The following is a 25,917-nucleotide window of genomic DNA, read 5'->3' as shown; positions in this document are numbered from 1 at the left end:
ATGCATTTCTTTCGTTTTTTTCAGTTTTAAGTATTTTTTATGTTTAATTACATTAATATCAAAAATTGCTCAAGGCTTAAGGAGTTAATAAATGGAAGATAATATTAGATAGCTATCAATGGAAATTGATAGCTATTTAATATAGGCTACTGTGTTTATAATATTCTGAACACAGTGTATTAGATCACAAATAAAAAATATTTTGTACCATCATCACAGTTTTTTCATATAAGATATTCATATCAATTAAAATTTGTCTGAATTGATTTGTTTAATGTTAAATTTCATATCTACTTTAATGCTTTTTCAAAAGTAAATATTTTAAAATTAAAAAAAAAATGAAATTGACTTTAGAATTAGTTTAGCTTTAGGAAAAATGTTATAAAATATTCCTGTTTAAAATAAAAATTTGTTGAGTTTTTCATTAAATTTTGAAAAAAAAAACTATACTAGTTATTTTAGAAACCCATAATTCATTAAGTAATTTAAATTCAATTTTTAAATTTTTATGATTAAATATTTACACTTAATGTTGAGCCAGAACCATAGCTGTGGAAGCTATAAAGTAGCAAAGACACTCAGCTTAGTTGGCTCTGTCCATATGCAGTATACAGTGTATGCTTTTACTTTCTTCATATACATTTTATGTTGTATTACAAAATGTATTAAAATTGACCTTTTAATACAATTATAACTAGTACTTTACAAATAAACTAAGTTAACTTACATGAACTGAATTATCATTTGTTACTCAAAATTTCTATTATGTATTTTAGCAATTTAGTGAATTAGGATTTATTTAATTTTTTCACTTTTGGTGAATAATTTTTCAAGAATGAAATCCTTTCAAGTGTTTATGAGATATAACAATAAATAAGCTAAGGGTGTTTTCAGACTAGCAACAAAATTAGATGCTGTCAAATTCTACTGTTGCTTGTGTTTTCAGCTTTGTAAGTCGACTTGCCAGAACTACCAGTCCTCATGTGCTTGCTTGTCTGAATAGATTTAGCTGGAGTTCTGTGATTTCTCAAAATATTTCCAGTTTATTTTAATATTTGGCAAGTTAAACAGTGAAGAAAAAATTTAATATCTCTGTAAGAAGAAAACACATTATTGTGAGATGTGCATTCTACAAGTTACAGAAATCAAAATAAAAACAAGAAATATTAAAATTAATTGCAACAAAAATTAATACTGATAGCAACAAAATTTTTAACCTAAGGAGCCAATTTATGCAAAAAGTGAAGAAAATTAAAATAAAAAAAAGAATACTGATATAGATGAAGTTTTTATATCTATTTGGCTATATTTTTCTGCTATATTTATATTTAATATATGCTTTTGGCTATATATTTTTCAAATATATGAGTAAGTTTTTAAACTGTTGTGACACTAAGTTTTAGTTCATTGAGCATGTTATTAAGCCTATAAGCCCTTATAATCTTTCCTTCTTAATATCCATTCCTTACCCAACATGCTCAGTTTCTCTTCTTTATTTTTTATTGTAATTGCTGTTTATAATTAAAAATGTTGTTGCAATATGAACATGTTTTACCAGTGCAATGTCAAGTAATGTAATGAAAAGGACTCAACATTTGACAAATAATACAGGGTGTCCCACTCAGGGCTGGCCCTTTATAACTGTGAATAACCTGCAACAAATGTATTCAACAACATAAAATAATGCTCAAAATAATAATGAACATTTTGAGTTCATTATTTCATACAAAATTGATTGCATGCCTTAAAGAGGAGCAAGGGCAGCCTTTTCTTGCATCATTGGTCCAATTTTCTTTAAAGATACTGTGAATAACAAGTGATATTTGTCCATATTCAATGAATTTGTGAACCAACTGGATAATTATGAACTTCAGGAAGATTATTTATAACAGGACAAGGCAATGTGCCAGGATGAAAGAGATCCAGTTTTTTTTGGAGATAGTCATCTTGATAGGTTTGTGGCCATCACAAATGCCTGATTTAAGTCTGCCAGATTTCTTTCTATGGGGACATTTGAAAAGCAAGGATTATGCAAGCAAACCCAGGACTATCAGACAACTGAAAGAAGATATCCAGCATGAAATTGCTACCATTGACAGTAATATATTGGAGAAAACATTTGCAAACATCGTGCTGCATTGTGTGTGGCGTCATTGAGGGAGGACACTTTCAATACCTTTTGTAATGTGGATCTGTTTGACATTAAATAAGATATGTTTAACTTTTTATAGCATACCTTTTGTTTACACGTTCCAGAGATATTCATAATTTCAAAGGGTCATCTCTGAGTGGGACACCTTGTACTATCACAAAGTCTAAGTTGCAAGAACTGTTTATACTCAGAGATTGTAAACAGTTTTGCAAGAACTCAGGAGGCAGAATTGGTGCAGCACTTCTAAAATATAATTGACAATTATAGCTAGTAGTGTAAACTCATATGGCAGTCGCTTGCATAGCAGTCACATTTGTCTCAAGTAACTCACCAGGCTATCTGCATCCTCATAATTAGCTTATTGCAAAAACCAAAGAATTAAATCTGTAATATGTATGATATTCAATATCTGAAATTAATCATTTTTAAAATGATACATACTTTCTTTGCATAATCCAGTTATAATGGTACTTCTAATTTTATTTTCTTCTGGAGATTTCTCAGGAGAAAGACAAGTCAAACCTCCTGAAGGTGATTCTTGCTATAAAATAATAAATACTTTAATTGTTTATGTGTGTCTGTATATACATTAAACAAAAACACATTATTACATATATATATTTACTGTAATTTTTAAAATGCAATAGTAATATAAATAAAAGTAGTAAATCAATTCAAAATTGAATCTGAAATTTATCTCATAAATACCAAATATATTCACAATGAAAACTAAATAAAAAACTCTGATAAAAATAAAGAGAAATTTGTTGAAGGTAATGGAGCAAGGTGGCTATTAGTCTACTTTTAACATCATACAGTACTGTGTTATATTTGATTTAATTTGTTTATTTTCTGGTTTAATTTATTCTGATTTTACTTTATTTTATTTTTTTAATCAATTTTTGAATAATCATAACTTTCACTGTAATTTTATATTTGAAAAAGTTCAAGCATAGAGATGATCTCTCTTTAGAATATATTTGTTTTTAATGCACTTGATAATTTAGTTAATGTTACCTATGGTTCCAAGATGGTGGTGCTTCCTGTAATCTCGAATCGGTGAGTTGTGCGGTAATAAAGATAGAGTGAGCTGACTAATAATGTAGTGACAAAATATGAAAATATGATAAATATGATGTATTAAGAGATTGCAAAGTAATATTAGAAAGTACTCAACAAACCACAAAACATAACATACAAATAACATCTTATCCTTGCCGAGAAAATATTTATTTCATAAAAACAAACATTTTAAGCCTGATTCACAGGCCATCATCAGGTTGTGAATGAAATTAAACTAAAGTATTCCAAAATAGAATAAAAATTCAAAAAATTAAATAACTAACAGAATAACATAAAATAAAATAAATTAAAATAAAACAAAAATTAATCATGTGAAAAATATAAAATAAGAATATAAGATTGTTTACTAACAATATCTCTAATAAAATTAAAATTACTAATTTAATTAGTTGGAGTTCTTAGTAAATTTTTTAATCATAAACTTCCATGCAGAGGGAAGACTTTCTGCATCCCTCGCATTCAAACATCCTTCATGTNTCTCATCTTTTTAAATATGGTGCCAAGTTCAAGTATTATTTTTATTGATGATATTTTTAATTGAAACTTAAACTTTTTTATTTAATTTTTTCTGATATGTTTCTAAAAAGAACCATACTATGAAATTTCACTAAAACATCAGTCATGATTATATATTTAATTAATTTATATAAGTTATAACTTGGAATGCTTTAGTTCTAATTTCATTCACAACCTGTTGATGGCCTGTGAATCAGGCTGAAAACATTTGTTTTTATGAAATAAATATTTTCTCGGCAAGGATAAGGTGTTATTTGTATGTTATATTGCAAAGTTATATGCAAATGCTTAAGGCAAAACTGTGTCAATCTTAGTTTGACTAGGATTTATGCAAATTTTATGGTTTTAAGTCAAATTTGACTGTGTTGTGTTGTAGGATTATTGGATTTTTCGAAACTTTTCATATAATTTTTTTGGATTTATTTGATAAATTGGTAAATACATTTTTGTAAACTATAGTATTCAATTATAGTTTTTAAAGATAATCTTAAATAATTGCAATATTTATTCATTCTAGATTGTTGTTAATAACTTAAAAATGAGTTTAGTAGACTTAAATTCTGATGTGTTTTGGTCAGTGTACTACAGTAGAGCATCGATTATCCTACCCCCAATTAACCGTCACATCAGTTAACGGACCGTTCTAGTCGGCAAATTTCAAATGTCTGCTAGTGATGCAGCACTACAATATTTGCCTATGTCTTGGATACTTTAATATTATTTTTGTTAAATTTATGTATGTTTTAGATGGCAACATTGGCTCGACCATTGAAGGGAGGCCAGTATTTAAACGAGATTTAATTTTCTAATTATGAGTGATTGTTTGTTTTGTGAGCAATAAAATAATTTAAAAATAATTTTTAACGATACAATAATGACGATTATTATTTTAAAAAAATTTGTTAGGCTAAACATCGATGAAAATTCAATGCGAAGTTGGTTAATAGCGATATACTAACATACTAATTACATGGGATATCCTAATATACTATACGAATAATGTATTTTTTTCATTATTTTCAATTATCCGACCAAACTGAGTTCCGAATTGAGTCAAATAATCGATGCTCTACTGTACTTGCAAATTCTATCAGCTAATGGAAAATGAATATTTGGAATTTGAGTTGGAACATGATATTGATAATGCATTTAAATTTGTGGTGAAATTAGGATTTCAACAAACAGAATCAGTATGTAAATTGTGTGCTAATACATGTAAATTATACTATCAAAGTGACTGAAAATCTTATTTTTTAAGATGTAGTAAATGTGTAACTAAGTATTCAGCATTTGAAGGAACATTTAAGAGCAAATTTGGTAATATTTCTTGGGAGTGTCTTCTGTCATTTATTTGGCACTACCTTTATCTCGAATGTACTGCTAATAATGCTGCTTTTGCGGCAGGTATATCTAAAAAGGCAAGCATCGATTGGTCAAATCATATAAGATTAGTTATGCTTATATCATTGAATAATACGACTTCATTTAAAATAGGAGGTCCAAACAAGACTGTTGAAATAGATGAAAGTGTTATATGCAAACGAAAATATGAAAAAGGTCGTATATTGAAATCAACTAAATGGATTGTAGGAGGAATCTGTAAGGAGGATAAAAATTGCTTTATTTGTCATGTTAAAGATAGATCAGAAAATACTTTAAATTGGGTAGTGTATAAATATGTAAAATCTGGAAGTGTAATAATAACTGATGAATGGAGAAGTTATAATCATATAGACGATATCAAAGGATTAAATATTGAACATAAAACAGTGAATCATTCCAAAAATTTTGTGAACCCTAAAACAGGCGACAATATCCAAAATATCGAAAGGTTATGGGGATATTTAAAAAATAAAAAACACCTGCCAAAGCATTACACAAATGATCTATCTGATTCTTACTTGTATATGTTTATGTATAAAAAGTTTATGAATTGGCCAAACAGAAATCCAGAAGAAAGATTTCAAATTTTTGCAAAACATTTGTCTATGATATATCCTGGTACTGGAAAAACATCAAAATGGCTTGAACTTGAAACCGATCCGTCTGCACTAGTTTCAAATATAAATAAAAATAAAACTCAGAAATTGGAGAAGAAAAAGGAAAAGTTAACATCAAAAATGAATACAAAATCAAAGAAAAGTTTGTGTACAAGTTCAAAAGAATCGACAAGATCTGTGAAGAAAAGACCTACAACTAGTAAAGAAGAATATAACAATGTTGGAAAGATATGTAGGAAGGTTAAAAAACAGACGGATTAATGTGAGTAATATTTTGTTTAATTTAGTTTTGGAGTCATGTGAACTCCAATTAAATAACCGGTTACAGTGCAGACTCATTACTAAGTCAAAATGTAACGAAGTGACTGGAAGCGCCGCCATCTTGGAACCATAAGTAATATTAACCGATAATTTTCATAGTTGATAATGTTCTTATAAAATAATGAAAATCATTACTGAATAAAAATTTTAATTTGGTTTCTAGAATTAAACATTTTTTCTCATCTTTTTAAATATGGTGCCAAGTTCAAGTATTATTTTTATTGATGATATTTTTAATTGAAACTTAAACTTTTTTATTTAATTTTTTCTGATATGTTTCTAAAAAGAACCATACTATGAAATTTCACTAAAACATCAGTCATGATTATATATTTAATTAATTTATATAAGTTATAACTGGAATTAAATATATATATAAAAATACTGAATCTGCAACTCTGTCTAAAATGATAAAATTGAAGATTCTTTCACATTCATTTACAGGATAGGAATAGGTTCTTAGATAATACAATTTCTTAATTTTTTAATTGTTGATAGAACTATTTACAATTTTGTCAATATGATTTTAGCTTAACATGTTAAATAGTTTTTATAACTATTTATATGCTGGATGTTCAAAAAGTTTGCAGAAAAGATTTTTATTGCCTTTAGACATTACTCTCAAAATATTCATCTTCTGCAGCAACATATTTCATCTATAAGGACCTTGAATAAGTTCTCGCTGTTCTTTAACAGATGGCGTTACCAGAACCACGTGTGTTTATTTTTAGATGGTGACGCATCTGTAAGGAAGTACAATAAGCGACCTTGAAATTCAGTATATGTCATTTCACCAAAGTGTAAACATCTTATTTTTTCATTGTGTTAAACATGTCTAGTTTTGTGCCAAAAAAAGAGTATTTGCGGGGAATTTTATTGCACTATTTTATTCAAAAAAAATCTGCAGCTGAAGCACACAGAATTCTCATTGAGACTTACGGCGACCATGCTCTGTCGGAAACAACATGCAGAGATTGGTTTAGACGCTTCAAAAATAATGATTTTGATGTTGAAGATAAAGAACGATCTGGTGCACCAAAAAAGTTTGAAGACAAGGAATTAGAGGCATTACTTCATGAAGACTCATGTCAGACGCTAGCTGAACTTGCAGAATCATTAGGAGTTGATCACACAACAGTTTCGAAACGTTTAAAAGGATTAGGAATGATTCAAAAGCAAGGACATTGGGTGCCGTACGAGTTGAAGCCGAGAGATGTCGAACGGCGTCTTTTCACATGTGAACAGCTGCTTCAACGGCAGAAAAGGAAAGGTTTTCTGCATCGTATCGTGACGGGTGACGAAAAATGGATACACTACGATAACCCTAAGCGTAGAAAATCGTGGGGTAAGCCCGGTCATGCATCAACATCGTCAGCAAGGCCGAATATCCATGGTTCGAAGCTTCTGCTCTGCATTTGGTGGGATCAGCTAGGTGTAGTTTATTACGAGCTGCTCAAACCAAACGAAACTATCACGGGAGATCGCTATCGACTACAATTGATGCGTTTGAGCCAAGCATTGAAGGAAAAACGGCCGCTATATGAGCAGAGACACGACAAAGTGATTTTGCAACATGACAATGCTCGGCCACATGTTGCACAACCGGTGAAAACGTACTTGGAAACGCTTAAATGGGAAGTCCTACCCCACCCGCCGTATTCACCAGACATCGCCCCTTCGGATTATCACTTGTTCCGATCGATGGCACATGGCCTGGCTGAGCAGCACTTCCATTCTTATGAAGATGCCAAAAAATGGGTTGATTCTTGGATAGCCTCAAAAGACACGTCGTTTTTCCGACGTGGAATTCAAATGCTGCCAGAACGATGGGAGAAAGTAGTGGCTAGCGATGGACAATACTTTCAGTGACATGTTTATTACAACTTTTTTAAAATAAAGTGTTAATTTTCACAAAAGCAGCAAGAACTTATTCAAGCTCCTTATAGCAATCGTATAATTCTTTGAAAAGTTCTTAAATCCCTCATTTACAATCATCTGAAGTGCATTTTTTGCAGAGGCAATCACTTCTGTGTTGACAAATTTTCTGCCTTACACATGTGTTTTTATGTGGGAAAGAGGTAAACTCTAAGCTGCAGATAACAGTTCCAGAGTTTATTGAGGTGTCTTCTTCAAAAGGAAAATTTGATATTTGTCCTTTGTTCAACAGTGACATTTTCACATTAAACTGTACTCTAAAATCTTGCTTTTACCACATTGAGAAATGCATGTGTAGATATGTCACAAACTGACTGTGACATCACTTAATGTGCTGTGGCTCAGTATATAGTTGAAAAGTATTTTAAAAAAATTAGAGTCATTCTCACTCTACCTACATACATTACAGATGTTTTATGTGAACTTTTTGAATGTACTATGCATAATTTTTAGTACCTAGATGTCCTAGCCTTAGTTATAAATGCTTGAAGTTTGGCACTTATAGTTAAATGTTATTCAGAACTTTGTTCTTATAATAAAAATTATTCTCTAGTGATGCATATATGATGCATCATGTCTAAAAACGATATTAATGAAATAATTTTTATTCCTATTAAGAATTATAAATATCAAAATTGTCAAGAATGATATTTTCCTTATTTAAATTTTATGTAAATTTAAAATTAATATATATTTCATACTAAATCAAAAGATATAAAATTTGTTTTTTTTTTATTTTCTGTTTCTGCATATAATTTTTAACTTTTTACTTGCCTGCATCATTTCATCAATCTCTTCTAATACTTGTTCAGCAGTTAGAACAGGTTCTTGTTGAAGTCCTGAAATAATTAGAGAATGCACGTCTTCTTTATCCAGCTCATCATCAAATCTACCACCATCACAATCCTGAAAAATAATATATAAAAAGATATTAAGTGTTACGCATTTCAAAAAATGACAATATCATTAGTTAATATAATTTTAAGATGAGTTGATAAATATTTAATATAGATTAGTATGACAGAAAAAAATTACATTCTGAAAGTAATTAAAACTTCTAAACTTATATTCTACATTTTGGTAATTATACTGATTTAAATTTATTCTACTTTTTCATGCAGGGCTGCTCATAAAGAAGCAAATTCAATCTAATCAGATTCTCAGAAATTTTCATAGATCATTTAGATCTATGAAAGTTTCAGAGAATCTGTGGTGGATATGAATAAAAACTCTTAGTACTCATCAAGTTGAAAAGAGAAGAAAATTTACTTGTTTTAGCTAACAAAATAGAATATAATTAATAACTTAGAAATTTTCTTTTTATTTAAATAAAATTTGTTGAATAATTCATTTTATATAATTAATTTTTCATCATCATTATTAGATCTAAAATAAGTATTATTAAAAACTGACTTTTACTTCAATAGAATCATCATACTATTATTATTTAGTCACTGAAAAACAAATCTGTAATTCAAATTCATAACATTAATTCAAGTGATTTTCATTATTATATTATAAAATGACAAAGATAATGAAGATTACAGTAATTATGATGATAATATGCATAATGGAGTCACTAGATGTGTGGAGGTATAAACTGCACTGGGTGACACTGTCAGAGGGGAATGACACCAAAATGAATATAAAATTTTTGTGCAGTTTTTCATTTAAAATTGATAATTGTCATTACTTTTTTAAATAATAGCCCTGTAATTAGTTATAACAACCAAAACATTTTTTGTAGTTGTAAGCCCAACTTGCATGTATCAATATACAGTAGAGCATCGATTGTCCAAAACAATTTGGGACTGGAGTTGTTTGGATAACTGATCATTTACAGAAATATATATTAAACACAAGACTGTAATGTATATATTTTGTATACCTTACATAAAATAGTACATTAAAGTAGGCCTACAGTTTAGGTTGGCAGGAAGGAGGATCAGTGCTGCAGCACCACAGCACAAGCGGAAATTTGAATTTGCCAACTGGAACACTTTCAGTTAATCAGTATTCAGATAATTGATGCTCTACTGTACAGTACCTACAATGCTAAAACTCTACTAATTTACTTTTTGAACCTTCTAATGCATTCTAGTCAGAGCTGTCATTATTCCAAATTACAAGAAAAAATACAAAACATTTTATAAATATAATACAATTACAAAAAAAAACAATAAATAAATAAGTGTAAATACATGTAGGTGTGCATATGATATTGTAATCTAAAGGTGTAATTTTAATCTTGTTATTTGTTTATGTTGTTACCACTACATTCAGTAATATGCAAGAATTATGATTTATAAGTAACATTAGTATTTAGAAAAGACATTACTAAGGATTGTGCATGGTCTCTTACAAAAATTGATCCATAAGGGTGATACCATGAGTTACCACACTAGACAACACCAATTCTAGTAATGCAACTTAATAATTCAATAACAATGACACATTTAAATACAATGAAAATTAATCACATTAAAATATATAATTTTATTTTGTTGCTTAAAAACATTGTTCATCTTTTCTACTAAAATATATTTTTAAAAATCATATGTTTTGTCATAAACTTAAGAAAAAATAATACAAATATATTAATTTAAAGAAGATTTGAAACTGTAAGACTTAATTTCAGTAAATAGATAGGGCTAAAAATATGTTCAGGTATCAAATTAAAGCTCTTACTCTGTAGATGATGCAACCGAAGAGATTTGAAAGGTGCAATGGTTCAGGCATGGTAGAGTGGCAAAGAAACAATATCAAATCTATGGAACAAACATGTTGAGTGCTCACATGTCATCTAGCAATTTATTTTACTCTTTTTAACTGTTAGAACGACCTGTTACTCCCCCTAATCTGAATTCTTGCTTTTTTTATTTATTTATTTTGCTAACTGTATGTTAATTAAAAGACTTCTTGCATTATTTTTTAATAATAATAAATTTAAACACTTACACTATGTATTTAAATAATAAAATAAAATTAAGAATCACTTTTATTTTTTGAACTAAACTATTTTAATTTTTAGAATCCATATTAAAAAAAAGTATATATTAGTAAAATAAATGCATATAATTTTCAACGCTAAAAAAAGACAATAGAAGTTTTTTTGTAATAAATTAGTTTTGTCGGTATTGACCACAGCACTATCTACCAACTTTTAGTGTCAATCTCTGTTTTTATTTTAACATTACCCTATGATGAGAACAAAAAGGGATTCTAACCATCAAATTCATTACTTAGAGCTAATTAATGGACTTCTCAACAAACCTACCAATAAAAATAAAAGTAAACTTAAACATCTAACTGCTGGTAGGTCTAAGAGTTTTATTTGCAAAGCCCAACAAAGTAATTGTCATGAAGCAGGCCACAACTAACATCAATGTTAATCTGAAGCCCTGTTAGTTGAAGTTGGTTGGCTTTAAAAATGTTAAACTGCCACCCTGGAATATGGATGCAAAATTGAAAGAAGCTATTGAGAGATAGGAGTAATGGGAAGAGCCCATGATATCAGAGAACAGTTAGACATGAATCACATGCAGATGGATCTGGAAAACATTTGCTATACTGATGATTTTTGTGCAGAATGCCAAATCTTAAATGAGCTCATTAATTGTATTTTAGTTTTAAAGAAAACCATCAATTTCAACGGGTTTCTGCTGGTATTTTTTGAATTAAAACTTTTTTACTACAAAATAATGCTTTCGGATGTAATATCCCATGCAACTCCACTTTTTTTTTTTAGAACAAGCAACTTGCAGTTAAGTTAAATAAATACTATAATAGTTTTAAAAAAATTCATACAAACCCTTTTTTGATTTAAATTCAATGAAGGCATATGTAATCTGGCACATGATTTTGACCAATCAATTGGAAGAATATTTCCAAAATTTCCAGTTAGAGTCCACCACATTCTATTAAAAATACACAATAATTTAAATTTAAGCTAATTTTTGGCAATATCAAGATATCAATTGTATATAAAACAAAAATAAAATATATAATAAATAACTATTAATTAGTTTACAATAATAAATGAAATGAAGGGAAAAGATTATATACAGTACAATTGTACTAATTCAAACCCTTAGTTATCTGAACCCCTTGTAATCTAAACAATTTTTACCATTCCTCTAACTAAAATAATGGACTTGTCAACTGTATACTTGCACTTGCAGCTCACATGTAAAGTAAACAAAAGTCACATATGCATTGTTGCTCATTCTTTCTGTGATCCTGTTTGACTTAACAACAATTCTAACCTTTATTTGCAGCTGTAAAATATTTTACAACAGTAAAAAATGACCTCAAAGTGTAATCATATCCTGGTAATTCAAACAATCATTGATTTCAATTAGTTCAGATTAGCACAACCACACACACACACACATATACTGTATATGTATATTGAATTCTTTGAGATGCACTCCTTAGAATGATTCCATTTGTGATGAAACTAACATGTATCAAAATTCAGCCCAAAGAGATGCATGTAAGTGGTGCCCCAAATATTTTGAAGTTTTAAAAATTATATGCCCTTTATTTTATATATATAATTATATGCTTTGTCATTTTCAGAGCAAAACCTAACACTTACATTGCTGTACATAACCCAAAGCAGTCTTTCCATTATGTGCAAGTAAGATGGCACAATTTTGTCTTCAAATTTAAAATAGTAATACTAATAACGTGAATAATCTTACAAAAATAAAACTGTTTTCATTAAAAGCACTGAAATCCATTAATATATTGTTCATTACATTACTGTAATATCTAAGTATATGTAGAATTCTGCAGTGTCTCTTTCTTACTATCTGGTACTTTGAACAGTATTCATATACTACTTGTAACAGAAACTATTTTTGTCCTTCATCCTTGGTCAAGATATTATTGTATTCCTGTATTAATTTCCCATCATGCTCTGCCACATCATTTGTTATTAGAAAAGTCAAGAAGATATGGAAAGTTAGTTATGTCTGTCTGTTTCCCACTTATCAGGATCCAAGTTCAAAAATTGAGCTGAAACTTCAGATCTTGAAAAGAAATTCATGATTTCAGAGGTAACAAATTGACTTATATCTTGTGACAATATATTCTTCACATTCTTCTCATTTATGATATATCTTGTGTTATTACTGTTCTCTGTATAACCAGCATATCTCATAGTTTCAACCATTTTCAGTTTTGTTTCCTTGGGCACCTGTGCATTAAACAAAGAAACAACTATTATCTGAAGAGCCAAATACCACAAATGACCACAACACTTGTATAAAGTCACCTGGAAAACTTGAATGTCTGGATATTCTGCCAATGCTTTAAGGAAAAAAAAACATTAAATATGCTTCTACAGCATTTGGACACATGAACCAAGCTTCAATATAGTTTACAATAAACAGGCAGAAATCTCCAAGTGTTCATTCTTCTGCATATTCCAGATAAAAATATTCTTGTTTCAGAAAGAGTTCTAAGTTATATATTGCATTTTGACATCCACCAGGCATGATGGAAAGCACCTGGGTAGCAGAAAGAAGTTTCACAAGGTGAATTCCTCCTCAGAAAAATTACAGTGAACTCAAGGAATTCCTTGTAGTCATTTCTATACTTTCTTTGTTGCAAAGAACTCAAACAGTACTGCAATACTTGGTCATGAGTGTAATGAACAGATTGTTCTACAACTTCATCTGCAACTCCAGTCTGAAATTTTATGTCTATAGTTGGCCATTGATCTCTGGACTGCTTGAAGAGTTGCACATTTGGATTAAATGTTGGTGATGCAAATTTTACATGAAACACAGTTCCTAGTTCTATACCCAATATGTGCCATTGGCAAGGGAAATGGAGCAAGTCTTATATTAAGGAAATGCTCTAATAAAACACAAGCTCCTTTCAGGTATCCAATGTTTGAACGAGTAGTGTTACCACAAAAAGCCTTAATTTTCTCTGTAATTCCACATTCTTCAAGTACATTATGTGCTGCTTTTGCTTGATTCTTCCCAGTTCCATCTTCAAGTTTAAGAACACTAACAGTTGCATGCTCCCTTCAAACAATACTACAACTGGTAACCTCTCAATTGCTCCAAGTTGGCAACACTATTCCCCCTCAGACACAATGGTATTTCAGTTTCCAGAGGATTAAGTTTTTTCATCCTTACTTCAATGTTATGTAATACTATTTCTGGAAATACCCTGCACATGCAACCCACATTGCTCTGTCTGGAAAAAAGTATCCCATGCACCAAATATTTTGTCACTTGGAGCATCATCTATTATTATTCTATTCAGATAAAATTTTGGGAACATGACTTTTATGTGACTTAAAACAATTCTGAGGGGTGCATCCAAAAAATTCTAAAATTAATTTTCTCCATGTTAATAAGAGAGAGTAATAATATATATAATTAATATATATATATATAAACACACATACCAGATGATAAGAAATAAAGTACTCCTATTCAATGCTGTCTAGAGAGATATTTAGCAGTCCAAATGCAACCAAATCTAGTAACATTTCAACATATGCAGAAAACATTTCCATAATAAAATTAGTACCAAAACTCACCACTTCTTGGAGTATTACAAATTCTGTAATACTGCAAGAAGAAAAAAAGTACATAGCATATGTATAATGNATATAAACACACATACCAGATGATAAGAAATAAAGTACTCCTATTCAATGCTGTCTAGAGAGATATTTATCAGTCCAAATGCAACCAAATCTAGTAACATTTCAACATATGCAGAAAACATTTCCATAATAAAATTAGTACCAAAACTCACCACTTCTTGGAGTATTACAAATTCTGTAATACTGCAAGAAGAAAAAAAGTACATAGCATATGTATAATGCACATATGCTATTGTGAGAATTTGAGCTCTTTTGTGAATTTTGGAGCTTTGATAAATTTTTCTCATCATTATTTCCCCTTTTCCTTCAATTTTTATGTCACTTCGAGAAGTGACCTTTTAAACTTTTCTAATGAGAGAAGAAAAACACAACCCACACACTTCCCACTTCGTCCAATTTTAACAATGATAAAACCGATCAAATGACGCACCAAATGAACAATTATTACTAAGGTGCAAGACTAACTCTGACCTTAGTCACCTCTAGCAATTAATTCCGTTAGTTTGACAGCTGTTATCAAATTTATGAGATGGAAGAAGTGACAATACAGATAAAAGAGGTAATAAATCTATAGAAAGGTTTCGAGTTGTGACAAGTAACATAAACATATCCAGGACGCAAGTCAACTTTAGATGAGGTTGTATCAGATTTTGTATTAGTCAGTCCCACCAGGACTTGTATAAAAAGGGCTTGGACACAGTCCTCTGGGCGTACATCAGGGGACACCAGACCCATACCGCCATTCCATCTGTCATAACCCTTGCCTTCCCGCCATAATCACTGTCTGTCATTCAATGAGCCTGACCCGAGGAGAAGGAAGACTATGATTAAAGTCAGCCTATCCGGGGACAGTTTGCTGAATCCCATACAGCGAAATTGGGGACAAAGAGGTAATGCTTGGAAAAATTCTTAACTCTCTCTCTCAGTTATAGCTTAGGCTAGTTGAACTTAAAAGATCCTGAGACCTATAGAGGCCAGACTTTAGACAACTTATCGATGACTGAAGATCTTGTTGCAATATAGAAATAGTTTTGGATTATCCCTTTTTGTAGCTTTTGATTTGTACTTGTTTGTATAGCTTTAGATAATTAAATATGTTATTCTTATATATATAATTATGTGTCATCCTAGAGTATGACCGACATCTTGTCACGACCTCATGATCCTCCCCACTCATTGTTTTTTTTTTTTTGCCCTCTGAAAGCCATCCTCTGACAGAGCTGCCGGTAAGTGGGGACAACTAACCCCCTCAGTTCTACACTATAATTAATTTCTGGTTATAAAACTACCTATAATAAGTGAGATACCATTCATATTACTGAACATCAGCAGCAATGGTCATAACTATGCCTTGAATGGGCCCATCTTGCAAATGAAAGCAATTCAATGTTGCAAGTGCACTTCAAGAGTTATGATACCTTAAGAAATTATGCAAAGATGTTTTACTGCTCAAATCATCATATCTTGCATTAATAAGTTTTTGGACAAAATTTTTTCCTGTGGAAATCTCTTCCACATGTTCAGAAATATCAGCATATAAAATTTGGTTGAGTTTGGACTGTTACATATCCACACTGTCTAAATGCTGTCTCCAGACATCATTGAACCAGGCTTTATAGCTTATGCTCACCCTATACACACACATATACACACTTTTGTATACTGCATGCATGCAGATATGTACTGTATTTGTGCTAGGAGTTCTGTCACTTTGAAATGATCTTTGCATTTTTTGTTATTTATAATTTTATATAATTCTTTATAATAATATTAGATTTATATAATGACAAATTTTTAAATCTATATATAAAAAATTTCTTTTACTATAAATTATTTTTATAGAACAGAAAATATAATATAAAGCCAGTCAATAATAATGTTCTAAAACACACAAGTGGCACTCAAGAAATCAATTGGCCTTGGAACAAAATACTGAAACTTAATTTTGACAACTCATAAAACATATTTTACATTTTTGAGATTTTGAAATTTTATAGTAATGCACTTGATGTACAGTACAGTAATATTAATCAAAGATTTTTAATGATTTAAATACTGTATCATACTTATCTGATCTTTTAAGCTATTATTTCACATTTAAATGAATAAATTGCAATTAAAATTATAATTTGTAATTCCACATTCTTCAAGTACATTATGTGCTGCTTTTGCTTGATTCTTCCCAGTTCCATCTTCAAGTTTAAGAACACCAACAGTTGCATGCTCCCTTCAAACAATACTACAACTGGTAACCTCTCAATTGCTCCAAGTTGGCAACACTATTCCCCCTCAGACACAATGGTATTTCAGTTTCCAGAGGATTAAGTTTTTTCATCCTTACTTCAATGTTATGTAATACTATTTCTGGAAATACCCTGCACATGCAACCCACATTGCTCTGTCTGGAAAAAAGTATCCCATGCACCAAATATTTTGTCACTTGGAGCATCATCTATTATTATTCTATTCAGATAAAATTTTGGGAACATGACTTTTATGTGACTTAAAACAATTCTGAGGGGTGCATCCAAAAAATTCTAAAATTAATTTNATTGGTGAAGCCATGTTGCCAGCTAAAACACGTAAAAATACTATTAAAGTAGCCAAGACATAGCCAAATATTGTAGCGCCACATCACTAGCGGTCATTTGAATTTGCCGACTAGAATGGTCGGTTAACCGATGTGACGGTTAATCGGGGTTCGGATAATCGATACTCTACTGTGTATATATGTATATATACATATTTATTAAACAAGTATTAATTAACATCAATCAGAGCCCAGCTTTGTGATGAATTATAACTGTACATATTTCTTTTATTTATAAAACATTTTTTCACTTAACTTTTCAAATTAAGATTTTAAGTTTCTTCTCAGTATATATATATATATATATATTTTTTTTTAAGGTGTAATTTTGTTTTTTATTGTACAAAATGCTGTTGATTAATAATGCAATGAATGGTGACCCAGGCCTAGGTCAGAGGATTCTCAATATATACAGATATATTAACATTTTTTAGAGTGTTATATAATTTGTAAGATATATTATTTAATTCTATTGTTCATAATGTATTAATGAGATAAGTCAAGTGTATTTAATGAAAATGAAATTTTTAATGCATTTTTAAAAATATATGGCTGCATCTGAGAGGACTCATTGCTATATATTATGACGACCTTCCTAGTTTTGAGTTTCTCAAAGGCAAGATATTTCGATGGAAAAACAGGATTTGCAAAAATACAGACAAGGAGTTGCCATTCACATTGGCCAAATTGGTGAAAACATGTGATCCGGATGTTTCAAAACATTTTTGTTACGTATAAAGAATCTTCAAATACCGGATTAATATAAAAATATAAAAATAACCATTTAACAAAAACCAATAACCGGTATTATATAATTGTAAAATAAACTGCAAACATTTTCGGTTCCTTCCCTAGGACCTTTCTCAAGCAGCGATTCGTCTTTAAAATAAATATGAACGAAGACCAGTAAATTGCGACATTCGAAAAATTATTCTTCTGAACAACATTTCAAAAGTCAAAATTCAATGTTAATGTGAATCACGTGCATTCCCGAATTCTGTAAATAAATTCAATAAAAAATAAAAATAAAAAATGTTCGGTTTACATATTCATATGCATGATGTTTAAACCCTATTTATGGAACGTATTATTAATGCGTATCTTCTTTCTGTAGTAGGGCCTGCCATGCAAGGGAGAGGATAATTTCATCCCTCGAGTTAATAGGTTCAGACGTGTTGTATGCCTTGCAGATCTCCATTTGTTCCAACCATTTGATGTGGTCCGTAAATGGAGTGGTAATAAGGAATCTGGCGTTATGAAAGTCTATCGAAATTTCCAGGTCTGAAGCTTACAAGGATAAGGAAGTAGTACCCCTGTTGTGGATGATGTCACTTCTGTGTTCCGCCCATCGGACACCAATTGAACGCTTAGTAGCACCAATGTAGATCAGTTGTCTCTCAAATCTGTGGTCAACGAGGGGAACAGAGTATACCCCTGGCAGTTTATCCTCCTTAGGTTTATCTTTTTCATTGCGTAAAACCTTAAACATAGACGGACATCTGAACGACAGTCGTAATCCTTGTATTTTAGCGATTTTTTGGTATAAGGATACGAGGAAGGGGTTGTATGTGACTGTTGTGATGGGTTGGTCTTGTTCTATACTATTCCTCTTATTTTTGTTATGCTAAAACTATGTGCCACAATCCTTACATTAAACATTGTGTGAATGCATAAGGTCAGCTAGCATGTCAAGAAGACTGAGCAACTACATGAGAGCTATAATGACTAAACATTGCCTTACAGGACTGGCCCTAATTCATTGTCATAATTTTCATGTGGACATTGACAAAGTTGTAAATATATTTGTGACATTGAATCCAAGGAGAATGCAATTAGATGCATTGTAGGCAATTGAAGGTTTTCTTGAAGATGTGAAATATTATTTTGTAATATAAATAATGTGTTGTCTCTTATTTCACTAGACCTCATCTGAAAATTTTCTGACAACATGCCTAAAATACCATAAATTTAAAATGTGGTAGATGTCAATGACATTATCATTTTTTATAAAGCAACCTAGAGTCAAAAATAAAAATTGTTGAATCTGTAACCTACAGAAATTTTGGACACATTTCTGATTATGGTAAGCAACTGTGCCGATTAGCTGCCAACAAAAGAGTTCAGGTAGCACAATTGNCCATCCATAACGTGGTGCATCTTCAGCTTCAATTGGCCATCCATAACGTGGTGCATCTTCAATACTGAAATTGCGAGAACGAAATTTTGTAAACCAGTTTTGGCACTGCCATTCTGTCAACACATCTCCACCATACATGTCACACGATTTTTTTCTTGCTTGAACGGCATTTTTATTTTTTTGGTAATAAAAAAGCAAAATATGCCGAAGATGATGCTTTCGATCTTCCATATTTGATAGGACACAAAAAATAAACAATTGCACGAAATCAAACAAAATTTTTTACAAATAAGCCATAAAATGCTAACTGTCAGACTATATAATGATAATACAGTTTAGAAAGAAACTGGCGGAAAAATACCACTAATCCGTCTAGTGGTAAAAAAAAAACGAACTTACTTTCCGAACAACCCAATATTAAGAGCAAGAAGATAAAAAGTAACTGAATCTGTCTTAACAGTAACCAAAAATTTCATATAATTATTATATTGTTTACATCACTTCCAAACCTTTAACACAAAACAGAATTTTAAAAAATAATTTTGCCTTATTTTTTTTTGTAAAAATTTAATTTTTAATATTCAGTAAATTAATTATACTATGAGATTATGAATCTTATATACTGTACTAACTTAAAAAATTACTTAATTGATCAATCTTTATTGTAATTTTTGACAAAAGATATCAAATTTGACATTTCATTAAATCCCAAAATATTGTATATCATTTGTCTATATTTGTATATATTTTATTTTTGGGCTTAATATACTGTTTTATTAACAAATTACTACTATACAGATCACTTTTTGATTATTTACTCTTCTATTTAAAAATCTCTAATTCCTTTATTTCTCTATTTTCATTTACAATTTATCAGTTACCATAGAAGAAAGGAAAAAAAATATTAACATACATAGAGTACTTATATTGACATTTACAGTTCATTAGCATTACTCAATTTATATATTCAAGTTTTTGCTTCATTTAGTCACCATATCTGGTAAAACTACATAAAATAATAAATTAAGTATAGGTAACCCCCGTATAACACGGTAGTTACGTTCTAAAAAATTGCTGTGTTATGCGAATCCATGTTATACGAAACAAAGAACTAATACGAAAAGGAGGGTTAGGTTCCAAAAATTAAAAAACATGCTAGTATATTTTCATAATTAAGATAAATATCTTCATAAAAAAATTTTTAAGTGATACATATTAATATAAATTAAACAACGTTTTCTTTGTCATCACTAAAAACACTATTAATTAACCGAGAGCGTTTTCTTTTTGGCAAGTTATCCTTATCCTCTGAGCATTTTTCTGCATTATCTTCAGATCCACGTTTTACCTTTTGCAAAAAGTATGTAATTTTAGATTGCTTGCTTCTAGTTAAAAGGTCTTTATAAATTTCCTTATATGATGCTAAGCACTTATGAAGAATAAAGCAAGTATGGAATAAGGGAAAAAAACATTCGGCAACATCAGAAGCAGAAGCGTCGCGATCTGGCAACATTGAAACAAGTTTCGAGAAGGACCACGTGTATCGACAGAAGGCGAGAAGAGAAAATTTACATACTTAAGTACTAATAGTTCACGAAAATAATAATTTTCGTGAACTATTATTACTTAAGTATGTAAAAATTTATTACATTTCCTGTTGTACAAGGGTTTTACCTAATTCTTTAACCGTGTCAGAGTGAATCCGTGCTATAAAAGTATCGTGTTATATGGGGGATGGTACCAATTCTTGAACCGTGTTAGAGCGAATCCGTGCTATAGAAGTGCCGTGTTATACGGGGGTTACCTGTATAATGTAATGTGCATTTTAATTCAAATCATTTTCTTGTTCTGTTGAATACAAGATTTCCTATTTATAATTAATATTTTGGAGCATTTACATTTGTTTATAACTAGAGTACAGTAGAGCATCCATTTATCCGAATCAATTGGGGACCAGGGTCGTTTGGATAACTTATTTTTCGGATAACCGATTACGTACAAAAAAATATATTAGCCTATCCCACATTTAAATTTTTCTCCGTTGCGTGTCGCTTCGCATTGAATTTTCGTCAACATTAAGCCTAACGTAAATTTTTAAAAATAATAATCGTGGCTATTGTATCGTTAAAAATTATTTCTTTATTTTGTACAAACAAAATAAATATATCGAAAAATATAAAAACAAAAAAATTATATTTTGGAAGTTAATTTAGTATCAAAAACGTTCTATTCAGCACGACACAGTCTGACCGGAATGCTTTCGGTTAACCGACATTTCGTTCGATTGGCTTTCGGATAAACAACACTCTACCGTACAGACAAGTTATCATTTCTATAGAAAATACTAATGTTAATGCCATTTGTTTCACTGTGAAAAGAAACTATAAATTTATTGTTTCACTCCATCAATTTACCCTCCACCTTACGTCAACTATTTCAAGTTTAATCACACTTTAGTATAGGTCAGTATTACGTTAAAAAATGAATGTTCTCGAGCATTTTATGCAGCAAAAATATAATTTATACATTACCAAAATAATCATTTGTGGGTGTTCATATATGTTAATTGTTCTCGAGTACTAGAATAATTTTAAATGGTAAAAATGTAATTTACACATTAAAAAAATCATGTGTGTGTGTGTTCATCAATGTTAAAAAAAACATTATTCTTGCACATTATAGCCATTTTACATAGCAAAAATGTGATTTAGACAAAATTAATTTTAAAAATAATCATTTATGTGTATATTATGAGAGAAACTACATTTATTTTAACTTTGTAAACTCAGCACGTGCTGAACTTGTGCTAAATAAATGTGTCCAGAGAAATATACATATTTAAACTCTTAAATTTGTCAATTACAAACGAAATACAATTAAAATGTGATTAAAATACTTACATGGCTTAGGCCTGGGTCTTGGAGACAATCGTGGACTAGTAAAATCTGAATTTAAATCTCTGGGCATCCTATCCCTATTTCTGGAATCATTTTCAGCTCTTAAACGAGCTTCTAAACTAACAAGTTTGTTATGAAAAGAAGTCATGGTCGCCATTTTAAGTCTTTCAACGTAAGCCTAACGTAAGATTGATTCAACTTATGAAATCTTAATATAATTTAGCAAAATTAAATTCTCCAACACTACGTTAACTATCGCGAATGACTTATTAATACGTTACAATAAACAAATATGAAATTGGTAGGCATTTTATTGATAATAACACTAACGTCTTCCACACAAATTCCACCGTGCAGTGGTTCCATTCGCTTGCGACACCTGGTGCAAGTTTTCATTTTTAAAGAAATCTTCGGTAGTAATATACAAAAGTTCTGTTCCGTATTTACTTAAAGAAATTAATAATTGAAATTTATTACAGACTTTATATCTTTTTAATGTAAATTTTCTGATTTGCTTACTGATTAATTCAAATTTTTTATATTATAATACATTTTAAAAACTTTCTCCTTCCTATGGGCACGAAGAGGGTCTTCTCTTAGCGAGCCTATTATGGGGTGGGCCAGGCTTACAATAAGGCTGTAAGAGTAAAGGCGGGGTCCCCACATATTCGGACGGACCACCCCCGAAAAATTCCTGAGGTTTTTTGACCAGTCCGGATCCGATTTCAGGTCCCTAGAGTGGCCGAGCCTGTCACTCTAGGGACCTGGGCCGTGTTCAGTAACGCAGAACACCTAAGTTAGAATTCTGAGTGGCTTAGTAGGCGGAATTCTTTTATGTATGAATACATAAAAGAAGCTGGTGGTGGGAGGAGTCAAGCAGTAGTTAGAAACGAGTTCAACAATCGCAGCATAACTAGACTTAGCAAGAATTCTGCGTTACTGAATACGGCCCTGGAATCGGTTATGTAAATCTACATCAGCCAACGACATATAATCACGGTTACTAGATAAACTAGTTGGGAAGCAGAGCAGGATTTTCTGTCTAGAGCACTATAAGCGCTGCTGTTAGGATTGAGACTAAAGGGGGTCGAGTACATACAAAACGTATGTAAATTGATGACGTAAGTCGACTTCTAAATATAAATTAAAACGTTCCCGAATGTAATTACAGTGGGTGATCATATTATTAGAGCCACTTGTTAAAACTAACAAATAGTCAGTAATACTGTAAACATTTCAATACAAAATTCATAATTAAGTCTTACTATTTTTTTGGTCCTAGCAGATACTTACACGTTTCAAATTAGTTGACTATTTTATTTCTGGCAACAATAACCATTAATAGGATGCTATTTTGCGATAACACTGTCATTCAACAGTCTGTAGCCATTTCAGTACCATCTACTTAATTCGTAATTTGTTTTAAACGTTTTATTGACTTGTTGTGGGGGTAATATTGTTGTTAAAGTATATAATGTTTAACGTGATGTTATAATGCCATTTTATATAAAAAGTCGTTACGATTATGAGCTTTTCATTATTAGGTTATTTTAGTCATGGGGAAAGTTAATGACCTCACCCCTAAGAAAATTAGTGAAATTAAATCTCTCATTTTAAATACTGAGCATTCAAATAGACAAATTGCATCAATTGCAAGCGTTTGAAGGGCTTCTGTTGATAGAATTAAGAAGAAACTTGACACTAATGTGGATTTAATTTCGAACCGAAAGGGGAAATGTGGCAAAAAAAATTACTATACCCAGAGATGAGTGTCAAATAAAAAATATCTGTATGGAGAACAGAAAGTCATCTCTGAAATTGTTGGTAAAAAAGATTCAGGATGCTAATATAAATACATCACCAATGATGACTCATCGTCGTCTTAATTAAAGAACTTGGGCTTGCGTTTTGGCATCCAGCAAAAAAGCCGCGGCTTACGCCCACTACGATGGCAAAGACATTGCAGTGGTCAAAAGATCACAGAAACTGGACTGTTCAATATTGGGAAAAGGTAAATCTATGGTTTTGTACTAAATTATAAATTAAATGCCTTTTTTTAATCATATTTTGAAGGGTTTAACGACTCTGCTGATTTTTTCAGGTTTGTTTTTCTAACGAGTCTTCGACTCAGATTCTGACTGATAAATCAGGGTTTGTAAGGACTGTATAGTAAGAAGAGTAAAACACCCTGTAAGCATTATGGTGTGGTCTGCCATCAGTAGCCAAGGTACTGGCCTACTGGCCGCTTGAACACTGTAGTGGGCACAATGAGACAAGACCAATATATGAAGGTCTTAGACACAAAGATTCTTCCCCAAGTTCAGGAATGGTATCCAAATGGCGACTTTTTTGTTTATGCATAACTCTGCTCCTTGCCACAAGGCTAAAATAGTCACAAAATACCTGGCAGATAAACAAATTGAGGTTTTGAAATGGTCTGGAAACTCCCCAGACCTTAATCCTATAGAAAACCTTTGGGGAGCTGCTAAAGAGAGAAGTTTCCAGGGATCTTATCACCAACAAGCAGCTATTGATAGAGCATTTAATAGAAGGGTGGCAGAGGAGTGAAGAAATAAAAAAATTTCTTGAAATGGATACAAAGTATGCCTAGAAGAGTTGAAGTGGTGATTAATGCAAAAGGCAGTTCAACAAAATATTAAACATATTTTTCTACATTTATTTTTAGTTCTAGAAATACCAAGATAAACACCTGATTTGTATTTTTATTTTATCAATAAAACCCCTTAGAAACAAGTAAATAAAGAAATTTAGACATTTACGTTGTGGCTCTAATAATATCATCACCCACTGTAAATTCAGAAAAGAAAAGTTAAATCTTTTTTCAAATTTGCAAGCCTACGCTTCCGAATAAATGACAAAAAGTTATGTTTAATATGATCTAAAATTGCACGATTAATTTTTATTTTTTAAAATAAAAAATTATTTAAAGGCGTTAAAATTATTTATCTAAATACATAAAATTACTTGTCCTGACTGACTGATTCATCATCGCCCAGAGCAAACCGCTGGACCTAAAGAGGTGAAATTTTGTACACAGTTAGGGTACGTCATGAAAACGCACAGAGAATAAATTTTTCGAAATTCTTCCGCGGGGGGAGAGGGAGTGGATTAAGTGTTAACCGGAAGAACGGCTTCCACTGTACTATTTTAGATGCGATTTTTCGTTTGAACTATGTTTAATTTTCATTGAGCACTTAGATGTATTAAATTAATAACATTTCGGACATTGTTATAAATATTTTTATCTATTTCGATTTTAAAAAAGTTCGAACCGTTTTAAATTCGAATTTGTTATCGCGTATCGGTTCGATTATAGAACAATTGTAAACGTTCCAGAAAATTGATCAAATTGAAAACAGTTCGTTTGATTCTCGGCAATTCTCATCATTCTCGGCGGTAGGTGTTATATAACAATTACTATGATTGTTGAAATACTGAATATAAATGGTGTTTGCTTGCAAAATCCTCGCTGGCAAAGCCGCGGGTAACAGCTAGTCTATATATGTAATCGAGACGAGTTGATAATAATAATAATGTTACGAGCTGTGGGTCTCAGGATATAAATTCAGAATACGGGTTATCGAAACTGACGGTTTTTAGGTACACTAACGACAAAAAAAAAAAAAAAAAA

The 25,917-nt window shown here is 30.8% G+C and overlaps 2 protein-coding genes across 2 annotated transcripts in view; one reads left to right on the top strand and one right to left on the bottom strand.

Moving 5' to 3' along the window:
• The window catches only part of LOC111625052 (fasciculation and elongation protein zeta-2-like), a 56,414-nt gene that overhangs the window by 14,261 nt on the left and 16,236 nt on the right, over positions 1-25,917 (bottom strand). The window contains exons 3-5 of the mRNA XM_023368079.1: positions 11,819-11,924; positions 8,782-8,913; positions 2,594-2,693 (exon numbers count right to left, since the gene is read on the bottom strand). Coding sequence (XP_023223847.1) covers positions 2,594-2,693; positions 8,782-8,913; positions 11,819-11,924 — 338 coding nt within the window. The remainder of the gene's footprint in view (positions 1-2,593; positions 2,694-8,781; positions 8,914-11,818; positions 11,925-25,917) is intronic.
• Positions 4,786-6,268, top strand: LOC111625053. The gene has a single exon (XM_023368080.1). It carries the CDS (start codon positions 5,206-5,208, stop codon positions 6,010-6,012), a length of 807 nt encoding a protein of 268 aa, XP_023223848.1. The 5' UTR covers positions 4,786-5,205; the 3' UTR covers positions 6,013-6,268.

Source organism: Centruroides sculpturatus, unplaced genomic scaffold, assembly GCF_000671375.1.
Source record: "Centruroides sculpturatus isolate CEXI.00-Female unplaced genomic scaffold, Cexi_2.0 scaffold40, whole genome shotgun sequence".
Lineage (NCBI taxonomy): Eukaryota > Metazoa > Arthropoda > Arachnida > Scorpiones > Buthidae > Centruroides > Centruroides sculpturatus.
This window is presented reverse-complemented; position numbering and strand designations above follow the sequence as displayed.

Excerpts from the sequence above, each read along its gene's own strand:
- LOC111625053 (XM_023368080.1), top strand. The coding sequence starts at position 5,206 with ATGCTTATATCATTGAATAATACGACTTCATTTAAAATAGGAGGTCCA.